General features: G+C 43.3%; 1 protein-coding gene across 1 annotated transcript; it reads right to left on the bottom strand.

Moving 5' to 3' along the window:
• Window positions 1-6208: 6208 nt before the first annotated feature.
• Window positions 6209-11257, bottom strand: ANKRD40CL (ANKRD40 C-terminal like). The gene is given in 4 exon segments (XM_075993909.1): window positions 6209-6349; window positions 7548-7708; window positions 8316-8393; window positions 11218-11257. Coding segments are annotated over 4 exon segments (420 nt in total).
• Window positions 11258-18853: the final 7596 nt, after the last annotated feature.

Below are 18853 nucleotides of genomic sequence, written 5' to 3'. Positions count from 1 at the left end.
TTTTGCTTTTAATAGCGAAGATGTACAGTAAACTAGAATATATTTTTACATCCCCAAGAGATTTCTTTAGTAGTAGAAAATTCCAAATATCCTTCTGACAAACCCTATCTTTAGCTATGAAATGATTATGTAGAAGACCATTCAAGAACTTTTAACTAGATTTTGGTCTTTAAGTCCTGTATCAAGATTTCTTTTAACCTTGTCTTGTCAGTTTATAAATGTATTTCTTTCTGTGTATGGGGTGCCTAGTATATATGACAAGGATGTTTTTTAAAAAGCAGGTGATTATTTTTATGTCACATATAGGAAAATTGGCAGCATATTTATTTCTGTCTATAGCCAGCTTCAACTGTATTGAAGTATTATCTCAGCTACATACATACTTACACACATACACATATCTCTCTCATAGCAATTCCTTGTATAATTTTTAAATATTGCCACCACTTTTTAGGTAAAGAAATTGAGTAGTGGGTTAAATGACTTACCCAGGGTCCTGTGCCTTCATGTTGATGGAGTGCTAGAACACGGACTACAGGTCTCTGCCTCATGGTCCAGTGCCTGACTTAGGCCACTGTGTTCATTCTAACAGGTATAATGAATTGTTATGGAATTTACTAAAATAATCCTTCCACAAACTTTAGAAAATAATGAAGCCACCACTTTAGGGGCTCTGTATGAGAAAATGCTGTGGGGACAGAGCCCTGTTGACTTCGGTAGCTGATGGTGGAGATGCAGCAATAGATGAGTGGGGTTATCTCCAAATTTGTAAGAGATGATTCACATGAGGGTTAAGATAAGACAAGAAACAAAATCTAACAAATGGCAAGTCAGCCAGCTCCCGAGCTCTGCTTTGTGTAGTTTGACAAGATTATGGTTATAGCAGTAAAGAACTTAAAGTGATAGTTTATCATATTCTGTTACTAAATATTAAGAAAAACAGATAAGAAATCTAAGGTATTAAAATGCCAGATTTGTTATGTTCTTCATCTAGAATCCAGTAGCTAACTTAAATGAAGTATAGTACATGAGCTCATGTGAAAAGGCTTCCTTTGTGGATACTTAAATCTGTGGAAAACTATTGAAGTTACCTAGGGTTTGACGGGGAAAGCTGGCCCCTTAGAAACATCCATGACTAAAGTCTGGCCTTACGGAGATTTAGAGGTTGGGTTTTATAAAACCATTTATACTCAGAACTGATATGGTCAAAAGGAACTGATTTCTAGCTATCCAGGCTCACAAGAAGCCAATATAGAGGCCAATTTACTAGAAGAAATAAATGTTTCTGCCATGCACACCAAAAAGTTGTCAGTTGGTAAATGTATTTTCTCTTTAGAAAGCCTAAATTTAAGGGGAGTCAGTTATCAGAAGATTATTTGGTAAGATTGAAATCAGCAATCAGTTGATCCTTTTTTTTAAAAAACTTTTTGCTTTGGAAATGTAAAGACATACACAAAAGTAGAACAGTATAATTAATCTCTATTAACTCATCACCATCACGACCAGTTTTACCTCCTGTGTGCTTGTGTTTGTATCCACTGGCCGGTTTCATTTTCATGCAAGTCTCAGACATACCATTTAATCTGTAAATAATCCAGCATGTATCTAAAAGACAAAGACTTATTAAATAACAGTTCATTAATATAAAATATATTGGATGAACTTTTAAATGCCATAGCCATCAAAGTATAGTACTGGTCTGATAGCTTAATTTCCATTGCAGCTCTTAAGAGGACCAGTCTGTTCCTCCAGGCATCTTCTCTGCAATGTAGAAATGGACTCCTCTATGTATCATGTCCCTTTTTGTTAAAACATGTTTTTTTTCTTCAAAGAGATAGCCGTCCATTTATTTTTCAATTTCAGTTGAAATATCTTTCTTGCTGTCTTGATCTTGAGCTTTTAATAACCTAGTCATATTGCTCAGATATTTTTACCCCTCTCTTTAGAGCATTACTCACCTGCAGGCAGTCTGTTTCCTTAAATATAGTTAGTGTCACAGAGGATAACTAACCTTATTTCCAAGGTCTGACAACACTTGGACCACATAAGCATTGAGCTCAGCCACCTTCTGGTGAAAGTTTTTAGAGATGTAAAAACTGAAAAATTTTATGGTGGAAGTTCTCTGAGCTCGCATTCATTGTGTTTTTTTGAATGCATTGTAGATGAGCTATGTGAATATGTTTTTAAACATCTATTATGTGCATGAAACAAAAAACACTTGAGAAGTTATTGTGTATACATTCTATGGGATTGGACTTCATTCAGGGTTGGGTTTGAAGTTTGAGTTTCTGACTGATTGTGAAAGAACCCCAGGTGACTGCATTTTTGAAATTTTGTATTACCATTGTAATGCTTGCACACGGTTAAAAAAAAGTGTTTAGTGATCTATGTCTCTCCTTTTACTCCTGTCCTCTGTCCTTCTCCAGGAGATACTACTGTTAACAGTTATTCTTCCAAGTGGATTTTTTGTGGGGTGATGTGAGGTGGGGGATATAACCATATGTATAGATCTTTTAAAATATATGACAGTATACCCATATGTTCTGAGTCTTGCTGTTTTTACTTAGTAATATTCAAAAACATTTATTTTGAGATATGAGAGGTAGCACTTTTAAGTTGAACCTGTAGTTTGAAGTAAGCCAAAGCTGAGAAGTAAATGTATTTTTCACTGTTGTATTAGAATTTTGAATTTTCTATTTTAAAAATGCAACTTGAGAGTTTCATAGTTGATCTGTTTCTTCCCTTCAGTCATTCCAAGTAGATCAGTTGTCAGCAGTTTTAAGAATGCTTAGGAACAGCAACTTTGGGAAATAATTTGGCATAACTGGGTATGCCATTCACTCCTAGATACCCTAGAGAAACTCTTTATCATACGTGCCAGGAGATGGCTGTAAAAATGTCATAGCAGCATTGTTTGTAATAGGAAGAAAAGAAGAAAAAAAACCCGGGAAAGCCCAAATGTCCATGAGCAGTCTGTTGGATAAATATTGTGGTATATTCCTACAATGGAATTCCACAGAAGTGAAACTGAACCACAGCTCCACGTGTGAACCATGGTCAAAAGCAAGGCACAGAAGAATGCATCCACAACAGTTCCATTTCTATGAAAGTCAAAAACAGGTTGTTAGATACATGATAAATGAAAAAAAACAGGAAGATGATTAACACAAAATTTGATGTTAGCCGTTGAGTTGGAGGGATGGTGGGAGATGTGATCTTCAGGGCAAAGAGGGGCCTTCAGAGGAACTGCTGATGCTCTGTTTCTGAAGCTGGGTGGGGATTTTCTTTTTCAAACTGTATGTTTATGTGCTCTTATGTATATGATATTTCTTAATAAAATTTAAATTTGAAAGGGAAAAGGCCTTGGTGTGTAGGTAGTTACTAATAACATAGATATGTATTTCATAAAATTGACCCTCCTTCAGTGATTGGCAGGTTTCAAAGCTACTGTTTATTAAAGTGTCAAATTTAGGGTCTTAATTGTTGTTGGTTTTCTTTTTCTTTTTGAGACAGTCTCGCTTTGTTGCCCAGGTTAGAGTGAGTGCCATGGCATCAGCCTAGCTCATAGCAACCTCAAACTCCTGGGCTGAAGCAATCCTACTGCCTCAGCCTCCCGAGTAGCTGGGACTACAGGCATGCACCACCATGCCCAGCTAATTTTTTCTATATATATTAGTTGGCCAGTTAATTTCTTTCTATTTTTATAGTAGAGACGGGGTCTCGCTCTTGCTCAGGCTGGTTTTGAACTCCTGACCTCGAGCAATCTGCCTGCCTCGGCTTCGCAGAGTGCTAGGATTACAGGCGTGAGCCACCTTGCCCGGCCTAATTGTTCTTTAAAAGCTAGGAAGAAGATCTAAATGCATTTTCTTTGTGTTAGCCTATTTTTATCTTGACAATTTGAATGCTGGCCAGGGAGCTGATGCTTTTGTTCTCCTGTCCAAGCAGCTTCCAAAGAATCTCTTCTCTCAGATTTATGCTATTTCAGGAAGGAAAACTGCCAGGCTGAGCAGTACTCCTTCCCTCTTGCTCAAGATGATCACCTCAGAGAGGCTGCTGCTTTTGGCCTTGTTCTAATTTTAATAGGGGCACCATGAAGTGTTAATGAAAGTTTTACTCTTTAAAAGGAGGGAAGTGATTGAAACTTGAAATGCACCTGCAGATGTGCAGGGTTCATGTAGCTAAGGCCCTGTGCCATCAGTTCACAGTCGTCCTCTTATCCCCCAGCATCGGTCCCCAGGTGAGACTTGGATCCTCTCTATGTGAGCTCAGGGCTTGGCTATTGTGAGTTCATTCAGCACATCCCTTAGTGTTCCTATGTGCCCGGTGGTATCTGCTAACTTTGGATAAATCAGGAACAAAGGTGCAGCTCCCTCCCCTACTGGAGCCTGTGCTCACTGCAGCAGTGGCATTAGGGGCTCTCCGCTGCATGTGGGACAGCTACATACATACATAATACATACATATATATGGCTGTGACTGAGGAGGAAGAGTGGAAAGGGGCAGTGCTGTGAGTTGCCAATCGCCCCATTAATTGTAAGTCAAAGTAGGTTGTGAGCAAGTAAGAATTCTAGATCATTCATATTTTAACCTAAATGTGTTCTGGTACCTGATAAATTGGATAGCATTCTGGTACCTGATAAATTGCACTTAAAAAATGATTTTTAAAGTACTTCAATGGAATTGTGCCTTACCCAGAAACTAGTTTTTACAAACAATAAATGATCAAAATTACTCTTGAAGCTCTTCAGATTTTTTTTACTTAAAACCAGCAATCTTAAGACCATTTGTGTTTGTTACAAAAAATACATCTTTGTCATGTTTTTGTGTGTGGACTGTATTAGAACAGGTATTGAATTTGCCCGTCAACATTGTGATGATTAAATTGTTGCCCTCATTGATCTTGCTGTAACTAGCCACCAGGTGACGCCTGTTTGGGTTCATTCAGCTTTCCTCCCAGCAGTGATTTTTTTCAAATCTCTTCTACTATGTTCGTTTAAAGACAACCTAAAAATCTCATTTTTCCCACAAATGGTGATTTGGGGCCATTAAAACCAATCCCGAGCCTCTGCCTAAATTTTCCTTATTAGTCAAAATTGAAAATGACTTAGTGTGGTGTCACCTGGGGATTGACTTGTGTCACCCACTATCACAGTCTCCCAGCACCGATCCCTACGTTGGCTTGTATTAGGGGCTGTGTGCTATGCTACGCTCAGTGCTGAAGTGCTCTTACCATAAGAGGCCATGGATACTGAGCACATTGCAGGCTCTTCCGTTGACTCATGACATTTCATGAAATAGTACAAACTTCTCCCTTGCTAAACATTTTCCTCTGTTTTGGACAGTTGGGTCAGGTAAGTTCATGTAATGCTTATGTGTCCCTTCCCCACCCTTCACCCAAGCTGAGCTATTGGATGTTGGAGATGAGGGAACAGCGGCCTATTTTATGTACTGGGAATACAAGTAAGACATTGTGCTTGCCAGTATTTATACCTCTTCCATGACGATTAGAGATGACTTCATAGTCTGTGAGGAACAGATTTGCAAAGAAGTGATGCTGCTGTATGTTAATAAAAGCTGGTAGATAGGGTCGAGTGGCATGAGTGCTTATATGCAAGGTAGAAGTTAGCAAGAGAACTGAGCCAGAAGGATGCTAGGTAGTGTGCTAGGGAAGAACCTACTGTGGGACGTGATGACAGCCCACCTTTGAGCCAGGTGCTCCTGAGGGCACCAGCTCTTTTTTGTTTTTTGCTTATTTAAGTGCTCCTACCATAAGAGGCTATGGTGAGTTAAAAAGTGTAAATTGGAAGGGACAGTATGAAATGGTTTTTGAATGGAGCACACAGGTTCAGGTGGTGTTGCCAAGTGGGCCCTGGCTTTCCCAGCCCCATGGGCTCACCCTGCCCACGTGGGGTTCATCTGAGGAGATCCTGGCCATGTGTCCTGGCTGAATCCCACAGGGCCTAGTAACTATACCTGACCAAGATTGGGGTGCGACTCTACACAGTAAACATGCTCCAGGTGTCAAACCTTACCATTTCCTTTCATAGCTGTTTCTCAGAACACTTTGAACTTAACTCTTCTCCCAGCCCAGAGAAGTTGGAGATGAGGAAATAGTTATCCGGAGTTGACACATGAAGTTAGCCAAAGTGGTATATGCATCTAGGCTTCATTATTTACAAAATGATTCCAGGTATTTTTCCTGGGTTATTTAATTCATTTTTGCGGCATTGCTATTGTAGCAGGGCTTCTCTATCAGAGATGGTGTGTGTTCTATTAATTCAGTGCTTCCGTTTTTCAGTAAAATGAGTTCCACTTCCTGAAAGTTCTGTAGTCTTCGAATGTCTTTGTCCTGATGTGGAAAAGAAATATAATCGTTTATAAATAATTATAAATAAATACTGTGAAGTATAAAAACGCATAATATGGGCCAGCATCGGCCGGGTGCGGGAGCTCACGCCTGTAATCCTAGCACTCTGGGAGGCCAAGGCAGGCCGATTGCTCGAGGTCAGGAGTTCGAAACCAGCCTGAGCAAGAGTGAGACCCCATCTCTGCTATAAATAGAAATTAATTGGCCAACTAGTATATATATAGAAAAAATTAGCCAGGCATGGTGGCGCATGCCTGTAGTCCCAGCTACTCGGGAGGCTGAGGCAGGAGGATTGCTTGAGCCCAGGAGTTTGAGTTGCTGTGAGTTAGGCGGACACCATGGCACTCACTCTAGCCTGGGCAACAAAGTGACACTCTGTCTCAGGGAGGGAAAAAAAAAAAAAAAAAAATATATATATATATATATATATATATATATATATATATATATATATATGCCAGCATCATGGGTTCCTTTCCTAAACTCTTAAGATATTTCTGTATTGTTATTTCTTTATCCATGGTAAACTATGTTAGTAGTTGAGAATGGGTTTTTGTTTGTTGTTGGGCGGGGTGGTGGGGTCCCTGTTGCAGGTTTCTAGAAGAGACTTTAACCAGGGCATGATTTTTTTCTCTTTTTTTTTAGAGACACTGTTTTGCCCTGTTACCTGGCTGGGGTGCAGCAACATCATCCTAGCTTGCTGCAACCTTGAATTCCTGTGCTTAAGCAATCCTCCTGCCTCACCCTCCCAAGTAGCTGGGACTATGGGCGCGTGCCACCACACTCGGCTAATTTTTCTTAGTTTTATAGCAATGGAGTCTCACGATGTTGCCATGGCTGGTCTTGAATTCTTGCTCAAATGATTTTCCCACCTCAGTCTCCCAAAGTGCTGGGATTATAGGTGTGCGTGAGCCACCATTCCCAGACTGAACTAGAGTCTTAAATTGGGAGAGTCACGTGTCATTTGGAGGCTTTTAAAAGGGTTTAGGGATTAGGTGTGCAAATCTCTGAAAGCACCAGACTGAAAATGACCTAGCTACCATATTTGGCCATTCTACAGCCAAACTTTCCAGTATCTTTAATTTTGTTTCATATCGGAAGTGCAAAAGCTAAATCATTGGCTCCAGAGAACATAATTTTACCCACAAAAACTCCACATTTAGAAACTTAAAAACCCTACCTTTCTGAGCAGTGTGTTTGGTAGCTTTCTGATCTTCTCCACTTGCTCTGGCTTAATCCCCAGTTCACAGCAACTCACTTTTAGTAGGTTTTGATAACTCAGCTCTTATCTTTTAAGTTCAATTTCAATGAAGTCATTTTCTTTGGGGTTCTGAATTCTGACTTTAAGCACCAGCTCTAGTATCCATAAATTCAAATATGGTTTGTAGAAGAAAATACCCCTTAAAGATTTTCAATGTTATCACAGCATAGATAATCCTAAAATCTTGAGTAATAAGTAGACATGGAGCTTTTGTAGGTACATACACACTTTTCATTAGCTGGGGCTTCTTGGAGTGCTGGGCAAGCTCTAGGATGTATGTCCCCACTAACTCCAACACAAACAGCTTACAGTTTGGAGCCAGCCAAGGATTTAAAATATGCAATGGATGTTTAAATGTATCACCTTTGGGCAATTCATAGCAGTTGTTTATACCTTTCTGGTTATCTGGACAGCTTCAAGGGACATGTGCATAGCCTTGGGCCCTTCTTAAAGAAGCCATTGTGCAGAGGTATAAATCCCCCCTTGTCCCCCATAACTCTCCAGTGAGAGGTAGGACCTGAAAAATAGGATAATTCACCCATCTTTTTGGACAGTGGCATTTAGTTGAGTCTTCCAACTTAACTGTCCTGAGAAGGAGCAGTATGGACTAAGGGTCCATTTGGAGGAAACCAAATGTTGAGTTTGGCTTTGCAGCATGATCACATGATCTAGGGGCTGAGTCCTCACCTAGACAGGTGTCATCAGATTTGGCATTATCACCTGGGTCAGTCGACATGTGTGGATTTGTGTCCTGTTTATATTCACCTGGGAGAGAATTGGGAAAGAGTCGAGAAGCGGCAGGGCCTTGGCATCTGGCTGTGTGCCAGACAAGGGACAATGATACACCACCTCCACTTCAGGGAAAAAGCGAGTCAGGGAAAGGGCAGCAATTACTTTCTGTCTGGAAGAGTACTTTTCCGTAATCACCGTGCAAATCATGAAAAGGAGCTGAGGCAGTATTTTTAAATTGTGCGTAATCTGGGGAAGAAATATTTATAATCTATGTGCTTAGCTCAAGTTTCTACTTAAATATTTTCAGCACCACGTGCTTTGTGTCTTCAGTTCTCTAGCAGTTATACAGTTAGAAAGGTCCCTTTATAGGGAGAAATTTTCTCACCCAGAGGGATGGGAAGGGAGTGGATATTTACAGAGCACTTTGCATATGCCAGGCTTTTATATACTTCTCTGTTTCTTAAAATACCCACTGGACACGTTGAAAGCTTCCTCTGCACCAGGCACTGGGGAAAGGATCAAAAACCCCAAATATGTCCCTGTCCTGGAGTTTACAGGCCAGCAGAAGAGAGATGTTAATAAATGGGAAATCACAATTGTGGCAGGTGTGGAGAAGGTGAAATACAATCATATGAAAGCAGGTAAGGGGTCAAGGAAAGCTTCTCTGAAGGTCGAGAAGCTTAACTAGATCCAGAGGGTGAAGAGCCTTCCACAGGTCCGGGAACAGCGTCAGCAAAGGCGCTGTGAGGAGAGGAGAGAACGGGAAGCACTTCAGCCTGGCTGCAGGGAAGAGAATGTGGAGGGACAGTGAGGCAGCAGGGGCCAGATTCGAGAGCATGAGTGGTGGCCCTGTGCGTTGCATTTAGGTACCCCTTGTCACATGGAATGAGATATGCTCTAAGTGTAAAATACACACTGCATTTCAAAGGCAGTAAGGAAAAAGGTTTTCATTTTTCATATGGATTATATATTGATAATGGTTTGGATATATTGAATAAAGTAATATGAAAATTGGTTTCACCTGTTTATACTTTTTAAATTGTGGCCACTACATATGTGGCTTGCGTTACATTTCTATTGGATAGAAGTGGTCTAGATGGAAGGTTTTGGTCTTTGTCCTAGAACACCGCCAGCCATTGTAGTTTTCAGCAGGAAGCTGCCATAATCAGACTTGGATTTTGGAAAAGAAAAAGAAAAACCTCACTGTCCTCAAACTTACAGGGTATAGACATTATTATTTCCTTTTTCAGACAAGAAAATTGAGGCTGAAAGGGGAAGTAACTCGCTCAAGTTAGTAAACGGCAGGACCTGGGTGGTGACCAGGGCTGGCTGTGTACTTTGTGGAGCTGAGTGCAAAAGGAAAAGCAGGATGAAGCCAATCTCTCCCCTTCCCACAATCCTGACCAACAGCAGATGGGTGACCCCCAGGGGATTTTGATCTCACCTGAATGCACCAGCTACCTGGATGGGGGTGGGCGAGGGGTCCCCACCTCTTCCCTGCAGTTGCCCTTCTAGCATGCTGCCCTGCCTGCCCCTCACAGTGGAACGAGGCACTGTGGCATCGGGTCACAGCAGTGGTGGGGCTGGCCTGGGTGTGGAGCCCACATGCACCACAGAGGCTCCAACTCCCAACCCTCGCACATGCTCTGTTGTCACCACTGACTCCACTTACAAAACAAATCCAGGCTGTGTGCGGTGGCTCACATCTGTAATCCTAGCACTCTGGGAGGCCAAGGCAGGAGGATTGCTCAAGATCAGGAGTTTGAGACCAGCCTGAGCAAGAGCAAGACCCCATCTCTACTAAAAATAGAAAGAAATTAATTGGCCAACTAAAAATATATAGAAAAAATTAGCCAGGCGGGAGGCTGAGGCAGAAGGATCACTTGAGCCCAGGAGTTTGAGGTTGCTGTGAGCTAGGCTGACACCACTGCATGCTAGCCCAGGCAACAGAGTGAGACTGTCTCAAATAAAACAAAAAAACAAAAAAATCCAAAGCCAAAATGATGACCCATTTCAAGCCAACGACCACAGAACATTAAATCCCAAGGCTGAGGCGACTGCACTGATCTCAGGCTCACGAAGTCAGCCTTGTTCGTGCCACCCTGCCAAATGCCTCCCCAGAAATGACACTCCCCACCCAGCTCAGTCCCCTCCCAGGACAGGAATAATGTCCCTTCCCCTAGTCCTCAGGCATCTGCAGAGTCTTACCTTTGCCCTTCCACTGCAAGCCCTGGAGGTGGCTCAGCTCTGTGGCCCCTCTCCCAGGCCGCCCTTGGGGCAGCTGGGCCCAGCCCACCACAGACCTGGAACCAGGCCTTCCTGTCTCCCTAACTCAACCAACACACAGCCTGAGAACGTTCCCCGCCTCGTCCCCCATGCTGGAAAGCGTCTTATTCTCTGATTAATATGTCAGATCTGTCTGTGGAGGGACAGTGTCTCACAGAGGACAGGAAGCACGCCCTTGACAGGCAGGTGTGGGTCTGAATTCTTCCTCCGACACTTAGCGACAGTGATACTCGGGGCAAGTTAGGTAACCTCTCTGATCCAGGAAATGGGGTTAATAAGGCGTAGCTCACAGGACTGTAAGAAGCAATGAGAAGGTGCACTGAAGGCCTGACTGCTCCTAGCACGAGTGGGCACAGGAATTGCCGCCTGCTCCTACTGTCTCCTCACTGCGGGTACTCGCTGCCCCCTGAAAGGGCCGTTGGTCCAGGGGCTCTGCTCTTGGCTGCAGCACTGCAGACTGAGGGAGGCCATGCGCCCTGCTGGCCACAGCACCACCCCTGTCCCAGGCTTCCCCCGCCCTCTCTCCCATCCTCCTTGAGGACTCTGTTGGGAACAGGACTCACAGACTCACCTGCCGGCTTTTCCCTGACATCCTGTTCGGGTTCAGCCATGATCAGTGGTGGGCTGTCAGATCAGCAGCCCCTCTCGCATTTATGCCCAAGCTCCTGACCAAATACAAAGCACTTTTTAAAACCTCAACACATCCGTCTGCAATGAAACAACAGTGTGTTCGTGTCATCAGCCCACTAGCACAGGGCAGGGACATTTTTATTATTCGTAGATAGGCGAACTGAGCTCAGGGGTGTTGCAAGACTTGCACACGGTGATGCAAGTGAAGGAAGGTCCCGAAGTTCAAGGCTCTTGACTCTCTACTCAGGCTGTGTCCACTGCTACCAACAGTACTCACAATAAGGGAATGGCATCCTCGGGAGGGGAGGCCTGGGAGGCACAGCCAGGCACGCAGCCAAGCCCCAGGTAGGGTCAGGCCCTCCTTCGAAAAGGTTGGCGGCTAGTACATCAGGGGCAAGAAAAACCAAACGGTTTCTGGGATTGAACAGACTCCCCCAACTCCCCACTTCTCTCTCCCTTTTCTCCCGGTCCCTCCCTTAGCAGCTGTGCATGACAAGAAGGACGCAGGAAGACCCTGGCCCACACCTGGGGAGGCTGCCTTGGTGAGGATCCCGGATGCCTTGATCCTAAACATCAAAATGGAGCAGGTGGAGGCTGGAGTAGAAAGTTCAAGAAGGGTGCGTGGGGCTGGTCAAAATCCTTGGTCTGTAGGGCTGTCGCCTCAAAGGTGGGCTGAGGACAGAAGGAGGTGCTGGGATAGGGACCCAGATATTCAAGTGACTCTCATATTTCATTTAACTCTCTGGAGACAGAAGACCTCGCTCACCTGCGCTGCTGCCGGTTCATTTACTCCCTTATCCATTGACTCATCCATTCACACGGGCATGCCGAAACACTCACTTTTTTCTCGTTTTGGGGACACTCTTAAAGTTAATTTTAATTTCTTAAATATTACATGTTCTAGTTTATTTTTATTTTATTTTATTATTACTATTTTTCTTATAGAGTACTGTGGTGTCCGCCTAGCTTACAGCAACCTCAAACTCCTGGGCTCAAGCAACCCTCCTGCCTCAGCCTCCCCAGTAGCTAGGACTACAGGCATGCGCCACCATGCCTGGCTAATTTTTCTATTTTTGGTAGAGACAGGGTCTTGCTCTTGCTCAGGCTGGTCTCGAACTCTTGAGTTCAATCCATCCTCCCACCTGGGCCTCCCAGAGTGCTAGGACTATAGGTGTGAGCCACCACGCCTGACTACGTGTTCTGGCTTAAAACATCAATAGTACTAAAAACCGGGGCCCATTTGCAAGGAAGAAGGCTAAGTGCTTTTTGGGGAGGCAATCAACTACCACGCAGGCCTTGGCGTGTGTCTTTTCTCACTTTTATGCTGGGTATTTAGTTTGCCCTTTTATCTGTGCGTTAGCTTTGGTGTGTGTGCAGCCCATGCCTATGGGAGGTTGCTTTTAATTTTGATATAGTTTCAAATTTATAGAAAGTTGCAAGAACATTACCCTTCGCCAATTAATAACATTTTGCCACATTTACTTTCTCTCTGTCTCTCAGTATGTGTATATAGTGTGTGTGTATATGTGTGCATATGTATGTGTGTGTATGACACACACACATTTTTCCCTCAAACCATTTGAGAGTAAGTTGTAGACATCTTGCTCCTCTACCCCTAAAGATTTCAAACTGTATTTCCTAATATCAAGGATATCCTCTTACATATCCAAGACACAATGATCAAAATCAGGAAATCTGACATTGATGTTCTACCATTGGCCTAACCACAGTCCATACTCACATTTCATCAATTAACCCAACAATATCCTTTTTTTTTTTTTTTTTTTTTTTTTTTTTTTGAGACAGAGTCTCGCTTTGTTGCCCAGGCTAGAGTGAGTGCCGTGGCGTCAGCCTAGCTCACAGCAACCTCAAACTCCTGGGCTCGAGTGATCCTTCTGCCTCAGCCTCCCGGGTAGCTGGGACTACAGGCATGTGCCACCATGCCCGGCTAATTTTTTATATATATATCAGTTGGCCAATTAATTTCTTTCTATTTTTTTATAGTAGAGACGGGGTCTCGCTCTTGCTCAGGCTGGTTTCGAACTCCTGACCTTGAGCAATCCGCCCGCCTCGGCCTCCCAAGAGCTAGGATTACAGGCGTGAGCCACAGCGCCCGGCCCCAACAATATCCTTTTTAGGTTCTTTTTGTTCTTCCTGGTCCAGGATCCAATTCAGGATCCTGCCTTCCATCTAATTTTCATGTCTTTTTAGTTTCTTTAATCCGGAGTTCTTCAGCCATTCTTTATTTCTCATGACCTTCGCATTTTTATAGAGTCTGAGCCAGTAATTTTGTTGTTTGTCCTTCAGTCGGGTTTGTCTGAGGTTCGCTCATGATTAGATTTCGATTATGCATTTTTGGCAGTAATAACAAGTGATTTGGGGTTGGTCTTAGTGCATGATATCAGGAGGCACATGTTGGGTTGTCCCATTTGGGGACGGTTTGGGGATGGTGACTTTAATCTCTTGTGTAAGGAGGTAACTGCCAGGCTTTCCCAGTGTGAAGTTATTTTTCCCCTTGTTAGGCAGGGACCAAATCTGCACGTGGCAGATACAGGCCAGGAGGGAGGTTTCTCGGGGTGGGTGAGGGGAGGGCAGGGGAGGGACTGCAGGAAAATGCAGCTCACGACCACAAAGAGCAGGAGCTTGAGGGTTTGAGGCACACACACCTGCGGAGCTGCAACTTTGCCATATGAACACCTGTCGATTGTGTCTGTCGATCATCTGGTAACACCCCATGCCTCCCGTCAGCCCTCCCCCTGGAGCAGGCCAATAAAAGGAAACCACCTGGTCGTCCTCAATGTCTTTCTCCACTTGTGGGGACTGGCCCGTTCCTCTCTGGAATGTCCTCTCACTTTGCATAGCCAGCTCCTTTTCTGCAGTAAAAGCTGTTTGTGTGGAATTGCTTCGTATCTGTGGTCACTCTGTCACACCAGCCCCGCTTGTGAATTTTCCAAGCAAGGAGCCAAAGAACCAGAACAACAGTCTGCCAAGGGCCGGACCTGACACCCTTTGTAACTAATATGTAATTTGCGGGGAGGTACCGTGAGACCACGTAGGTATCCCATTCTTGTCCAAATCTTCATGCTTTAGTTTTTAGCATCTGTCCATGATTTTGGCTTGAATCAGTTGTTACTGTGATGATTGCAAAATGGTGATTCTCTAATTCCATTATTCTTTCTACATTAATTATTTGATAGTCTACTGTATGAAAGAGCCTTCCTTCTCATTCTCTCATTCATTCACTAATCAGTATGGATTCATGGATTCTTATTTTATTCAATGCATCATAATCCATCACTATCATTATTTTGATGCTTAACTTATCCCAACTTTATTCAGTACTTTATCCTTACAGCTATTTCCCACATCCTCTGACATATCCCCATTATTTTATGAGTACTTTCCTATTTTCTGGCACACCAAGATGTTCTGCCCCAGTCCAGGAATAAGGCATTTCTCCAAGGAATCTGGTTCTTTTTAGTGATGAATAGGTGTGATCATTCCTATGGAGATGACAATGCTTTTGGGCTCTTTCAGTGTGCAGAGCTAGGAACATGTACACGTATGTGCACACACACAGAAACACAGGTATCTATTTATGTACATATATTTTTGAATCAATCTAATTTATTTTTCTTTTTTTGTTTGTGTGTGTGTATATATATATGTTTTAGGTTATTAAGTATGAAATATCCAATTTCTTCAAGCATTAAGTTTGACAGTTATAGTTATCTCTGACATTTCACTTTGACACTTCTTGTTTTATTTTTATTGTGAAGGTACATCCTCAGTCTTGTAAACCCATGTTTTGGCTTGTGATTATCTTTCAAAAATTTTTAGAGCAATTTTTGTGAAACCATGCATAAGTCAAAAATTCGTGTTATTTTTGAATATGAGTTCTGTCGTGGAAACAATGCAGCAGCACAAACAAGTGTTTGGGAAGGATATCAACAAGTGTTTGGGAAGGATGCAGATAACGAACTCACAGTAGGTTAATGGTTTGAGAAGTTCTGTTCTGGTGATTTTAATCTTGGAAATGAGCCACATAGGCAACCTGAGCCCAAAGTGGATAATGATGAGCTGAAAGCTGGAATCGAAGTGGAAGCGAATCCCTCTCCCTACACATGAATTAGCAGCAAGGTTTCACATTACTATTCCAACAATATTGGACCATTTGAAACAAATGGGCAACGTAAAGCGCGGCGGTGGCTCACACCTGTAATCCTAGCACTCTGGGAGGCCCAGGCGGGTGGATCACTCAAGGTCAGGAGTTTGAAACCAGCCTGAGCAAGAGCGAGACCCCATCTCTACTAAAAAAATAGAAATAAATTAATTGGCCAACTAAAAATATATATACAAAAATTTAGCCGAGAATGGTGGCACATGCCTGTAGTCCCAGCTACTCGGGAGGCTGAGGCAGAAGGATTGCTTGAGCCCAGGAGTTTGAGGTTGCTGTGAGCTAGGCTGACGCCACGGCACTCTAGCCGGGGCAACAAGAGTGAGACTCTGTCTAAAAAAAAAAAAAAAGGAAACTGGATAGATGGGTACCACATGAATTAAATGAACATCAGAAGAGAAATCAATTCAAAACTTGGCCTTCTTTGGTGTCACGACATAAAGGCAAATCATTTCTATACCATAATGTTACATATGATGAAAAATGGATTCTTTTTGATAATCACAAGTGTTGAGTGCAATGGTGGATAAAGATAAAGAGATGAATCACAGTCCAAAACCGAATATTCATCAAAAAAAGCTAACAGTGTCTATTTGATGGTCCAGCACTGGTATTTTAGGCTTCATGAAACCTGGTCAACCCATCACAGCGGATGTCTACGGCAACCAGCTGGACTAACCCATGAGGATGATTGTGATTAAGCAGCGGAGATTGGTCAGTAGAGACAGCCTGATCCTCTTGCAAGACATCCCTCCACCACCATATGTTGCGTAAACAACGCTGCTCAAACCACACAGGCTGGACTTGGAAACCCTCTGTCATCCACCGTATTCACCAGACCGTGTACCGACTACCACCTCTTCCAGGCTTTGGATCACTTCCTGCAAGGAAAAATATTAAGTTCTCAGCAAGCTGTGAAAAATGCCTTTCACAGTTTCATCGCCACTCGCTCTCCAGGCTTCTTCCCTGCTGGCGTAAGCAAGCTACAGGTAAGATGGCAAAGCTGTGTGGACAGTTTAGGCACACATTTTGGTTAATTGTACTGCTTCTCTTCTGAGATATAATAAACTACACTTTTGATTAGAAGTTGGACATTTCATATTTAATGACCTATAATGAATGACCTATCTATTTAAAGCCACAAATTCATACCTCTAATTTCATTCCAACCTCACAGGGCTCTCGCTAGCTTGCTAGCCTTCCTTTCATATTGACTCCCTCTCTCCTTCTTTCTTTCATTCCCTTTCTGTCCTTTTCTTCTTTCCTCCCTCCCTCCCTCCATCCTCCCTCCCCCATACCCCCTTTCTCTCTCTCTCTCTTTCTTTCTTTTTTCTTTTTCCCTCCCTCCCTTCCTTCCTTCCCTCCTTCCTCCCCCCTCCCCCTTAAACAACAGAAATTTATTCTGTCACAGTTTTCGAGGCCAGAAACCCAAGATCAAAGTGTTGGCAGGGTGGGTTCCTTCTGAAGGCTCTGAGGGAGACTTTGTTTATGCCTCTCTCCGATTCTGGTGGTTGCCAAAGTCCTTGGTGTTCCTTGGCGTAGCTTCTCCCATTCCATATGGTAACTCTCCTCTCCAGCAGTGGGGAATCTGGCTCCGGACATCTTTAATATACCTACTCTTTGCTCAACCGTATCATACACAGAAAGCAGTTTCAGAATTGCTTTTTTTTTTTTTTTTTTTTGAGACAGGGTCTCGATCTCTAGCCCAGGCTGGAGTGCAGTGGCTCACTGTAATCTCAAACTCCTGGGTTCAAGTGATCCTCCCACCTCAGCCTCCCAAGTAGCTGGGACTACAGGTAACGTGCCAGCAGGTCCAGCTAAGTTTTTTTTTTTTTTTTTTAAGAGACGAGGTATTGCTATGTTGTGCAGGATGGTCTTGAACTCCCAGCCTCAAGTGATTCTTCTGCCTTGGCCTCCCAAAGTGCTGGGATTACAGGCATGAGTCACTGTGCTCAGCCATATATATGTTTTTTTTTTTTTTTTTGAGACAGAGTCTCGCTTTGTTGCCTAGGCTAGAGTGAGTGCCGTGGCGTCAGCCTAGCTCACAGCAACCTCAAACTCCTGGGCTCAAGCGATCCTTCTGTCTCAGCCTCCCAAGTAGCTGGGACTACAGGCATGAGCCTCCATGCCTGGCTAAGTTTTTCTATATATATTAGTTGGCCAATTAGTTTCTTTCTATTTATAGTAGAGACAGGGTCTCGCTCTTGCTCAGGCTGGTTTCGAACTCCCGACCTGGAGCAATCCGCCCGCCTCGGCCTCCCAGAGAGCTAGGATTACAGGCGTGAGCCACCGCGCCCGGCCATATATGTATTTTTTTTCTGAAGGTTGTTTAAATTTTATTTTAAAGGCAAAGAGCAGGAAGGATTCTATAGCCAAGTTTTCAGTTTCATTATTGATAACAAATTTGTTTAGTCACAAAGTCTAGAGATTTCCTTATAGAGCCTTAAACAATTAACAATATTGTTGAACAACAATGGCATATTGCCTGCAGAAAAAAATATATAGAATGGAAAATTAAAATTAATTTTTTTCTTTTTTTAAATTTCAGAATATTACGGGGGCACAAATATTTAGATTGCATGCATTAGGCCGGGCGTGGTGGCTCACGCCTGTAATCCTAGCACTTTGTGAGGCCGAGGCGGGCGGATTGCTCGAGCTCAGGCGTTCGAAACCAGCCTGAGCAAGAGCGAGACCCCGTCTCTACCATAAATAGAAAGAAATTGGCCAATTGATATATATACAAAAAATTAGCCGGGCATGGTGGCGCATGCCTGTAGACCCAGCTACTTGGGAGGCTGAGGCAGGAGGATCGCTTGAGCCCAGGAGTTTGAGATTGCTGTGAGCTAGGCTGACGCCATGGCACTCACTCTAGCCCGGGCAACAAAGCGAGACCCTGTCTCAAAAAAAAAAACAAAAAAAGATTGCATGTATTGCCTTTGCACTGCCTGAGTCAGCATGCCCACCCCCAGACAGCGTGCACCGCACCCTTAGGTGTGAATGTACGCGACCCCTCCCCCAACCTGCCCGACACCCGACTAGTGTTATTTCCATAGATTATGTGCACATAAGTGTTGATCAGTGAGCACCAATTTAATGGTGAGTACCTGTGGTGCTTGTTTTTCCATTCTTGTGATACTTCACGTAGAAGAAAGGGCTCCAGCTTCATCCAGGATAATACAAGAGATGTTGCTTCACCATTGTTTTTTGTGGCTGAGTAGTACTCCATGGTATACATATACCACATTTTATTAAATGTATATATTTTTTAATTTTTATTTTTTTGAAGACAGGGTTTTGCTATGTTGCCCAGTCTGGGCCTTGAAATCCTGGGCTCAATTGATACTCCCACTTTACCCTCCCTCCCAAGTAGCTGGGACTATAGGCTTGTGTCAATGCACCC

This window comes from Microcebus murinus, chromosome 18 (genome assembly GCF_040939455.1).
Source record: "Microcebus murinus isolate Inina chromosome 18, M.murinus_Inina_mat1.0, whole genome shotgun sequence".
Classification (NCBI taxonomy): Eukaryota; Metazoa; Chordata; class Mammalia; order Primates; family Cheirogaleidae; genus Microcebus; species Microcebus murinus.
Note: the sequence above shows the minus strand (reverse complement) of the source record. Positions and strands in the feature narration are given on the sequence as shown.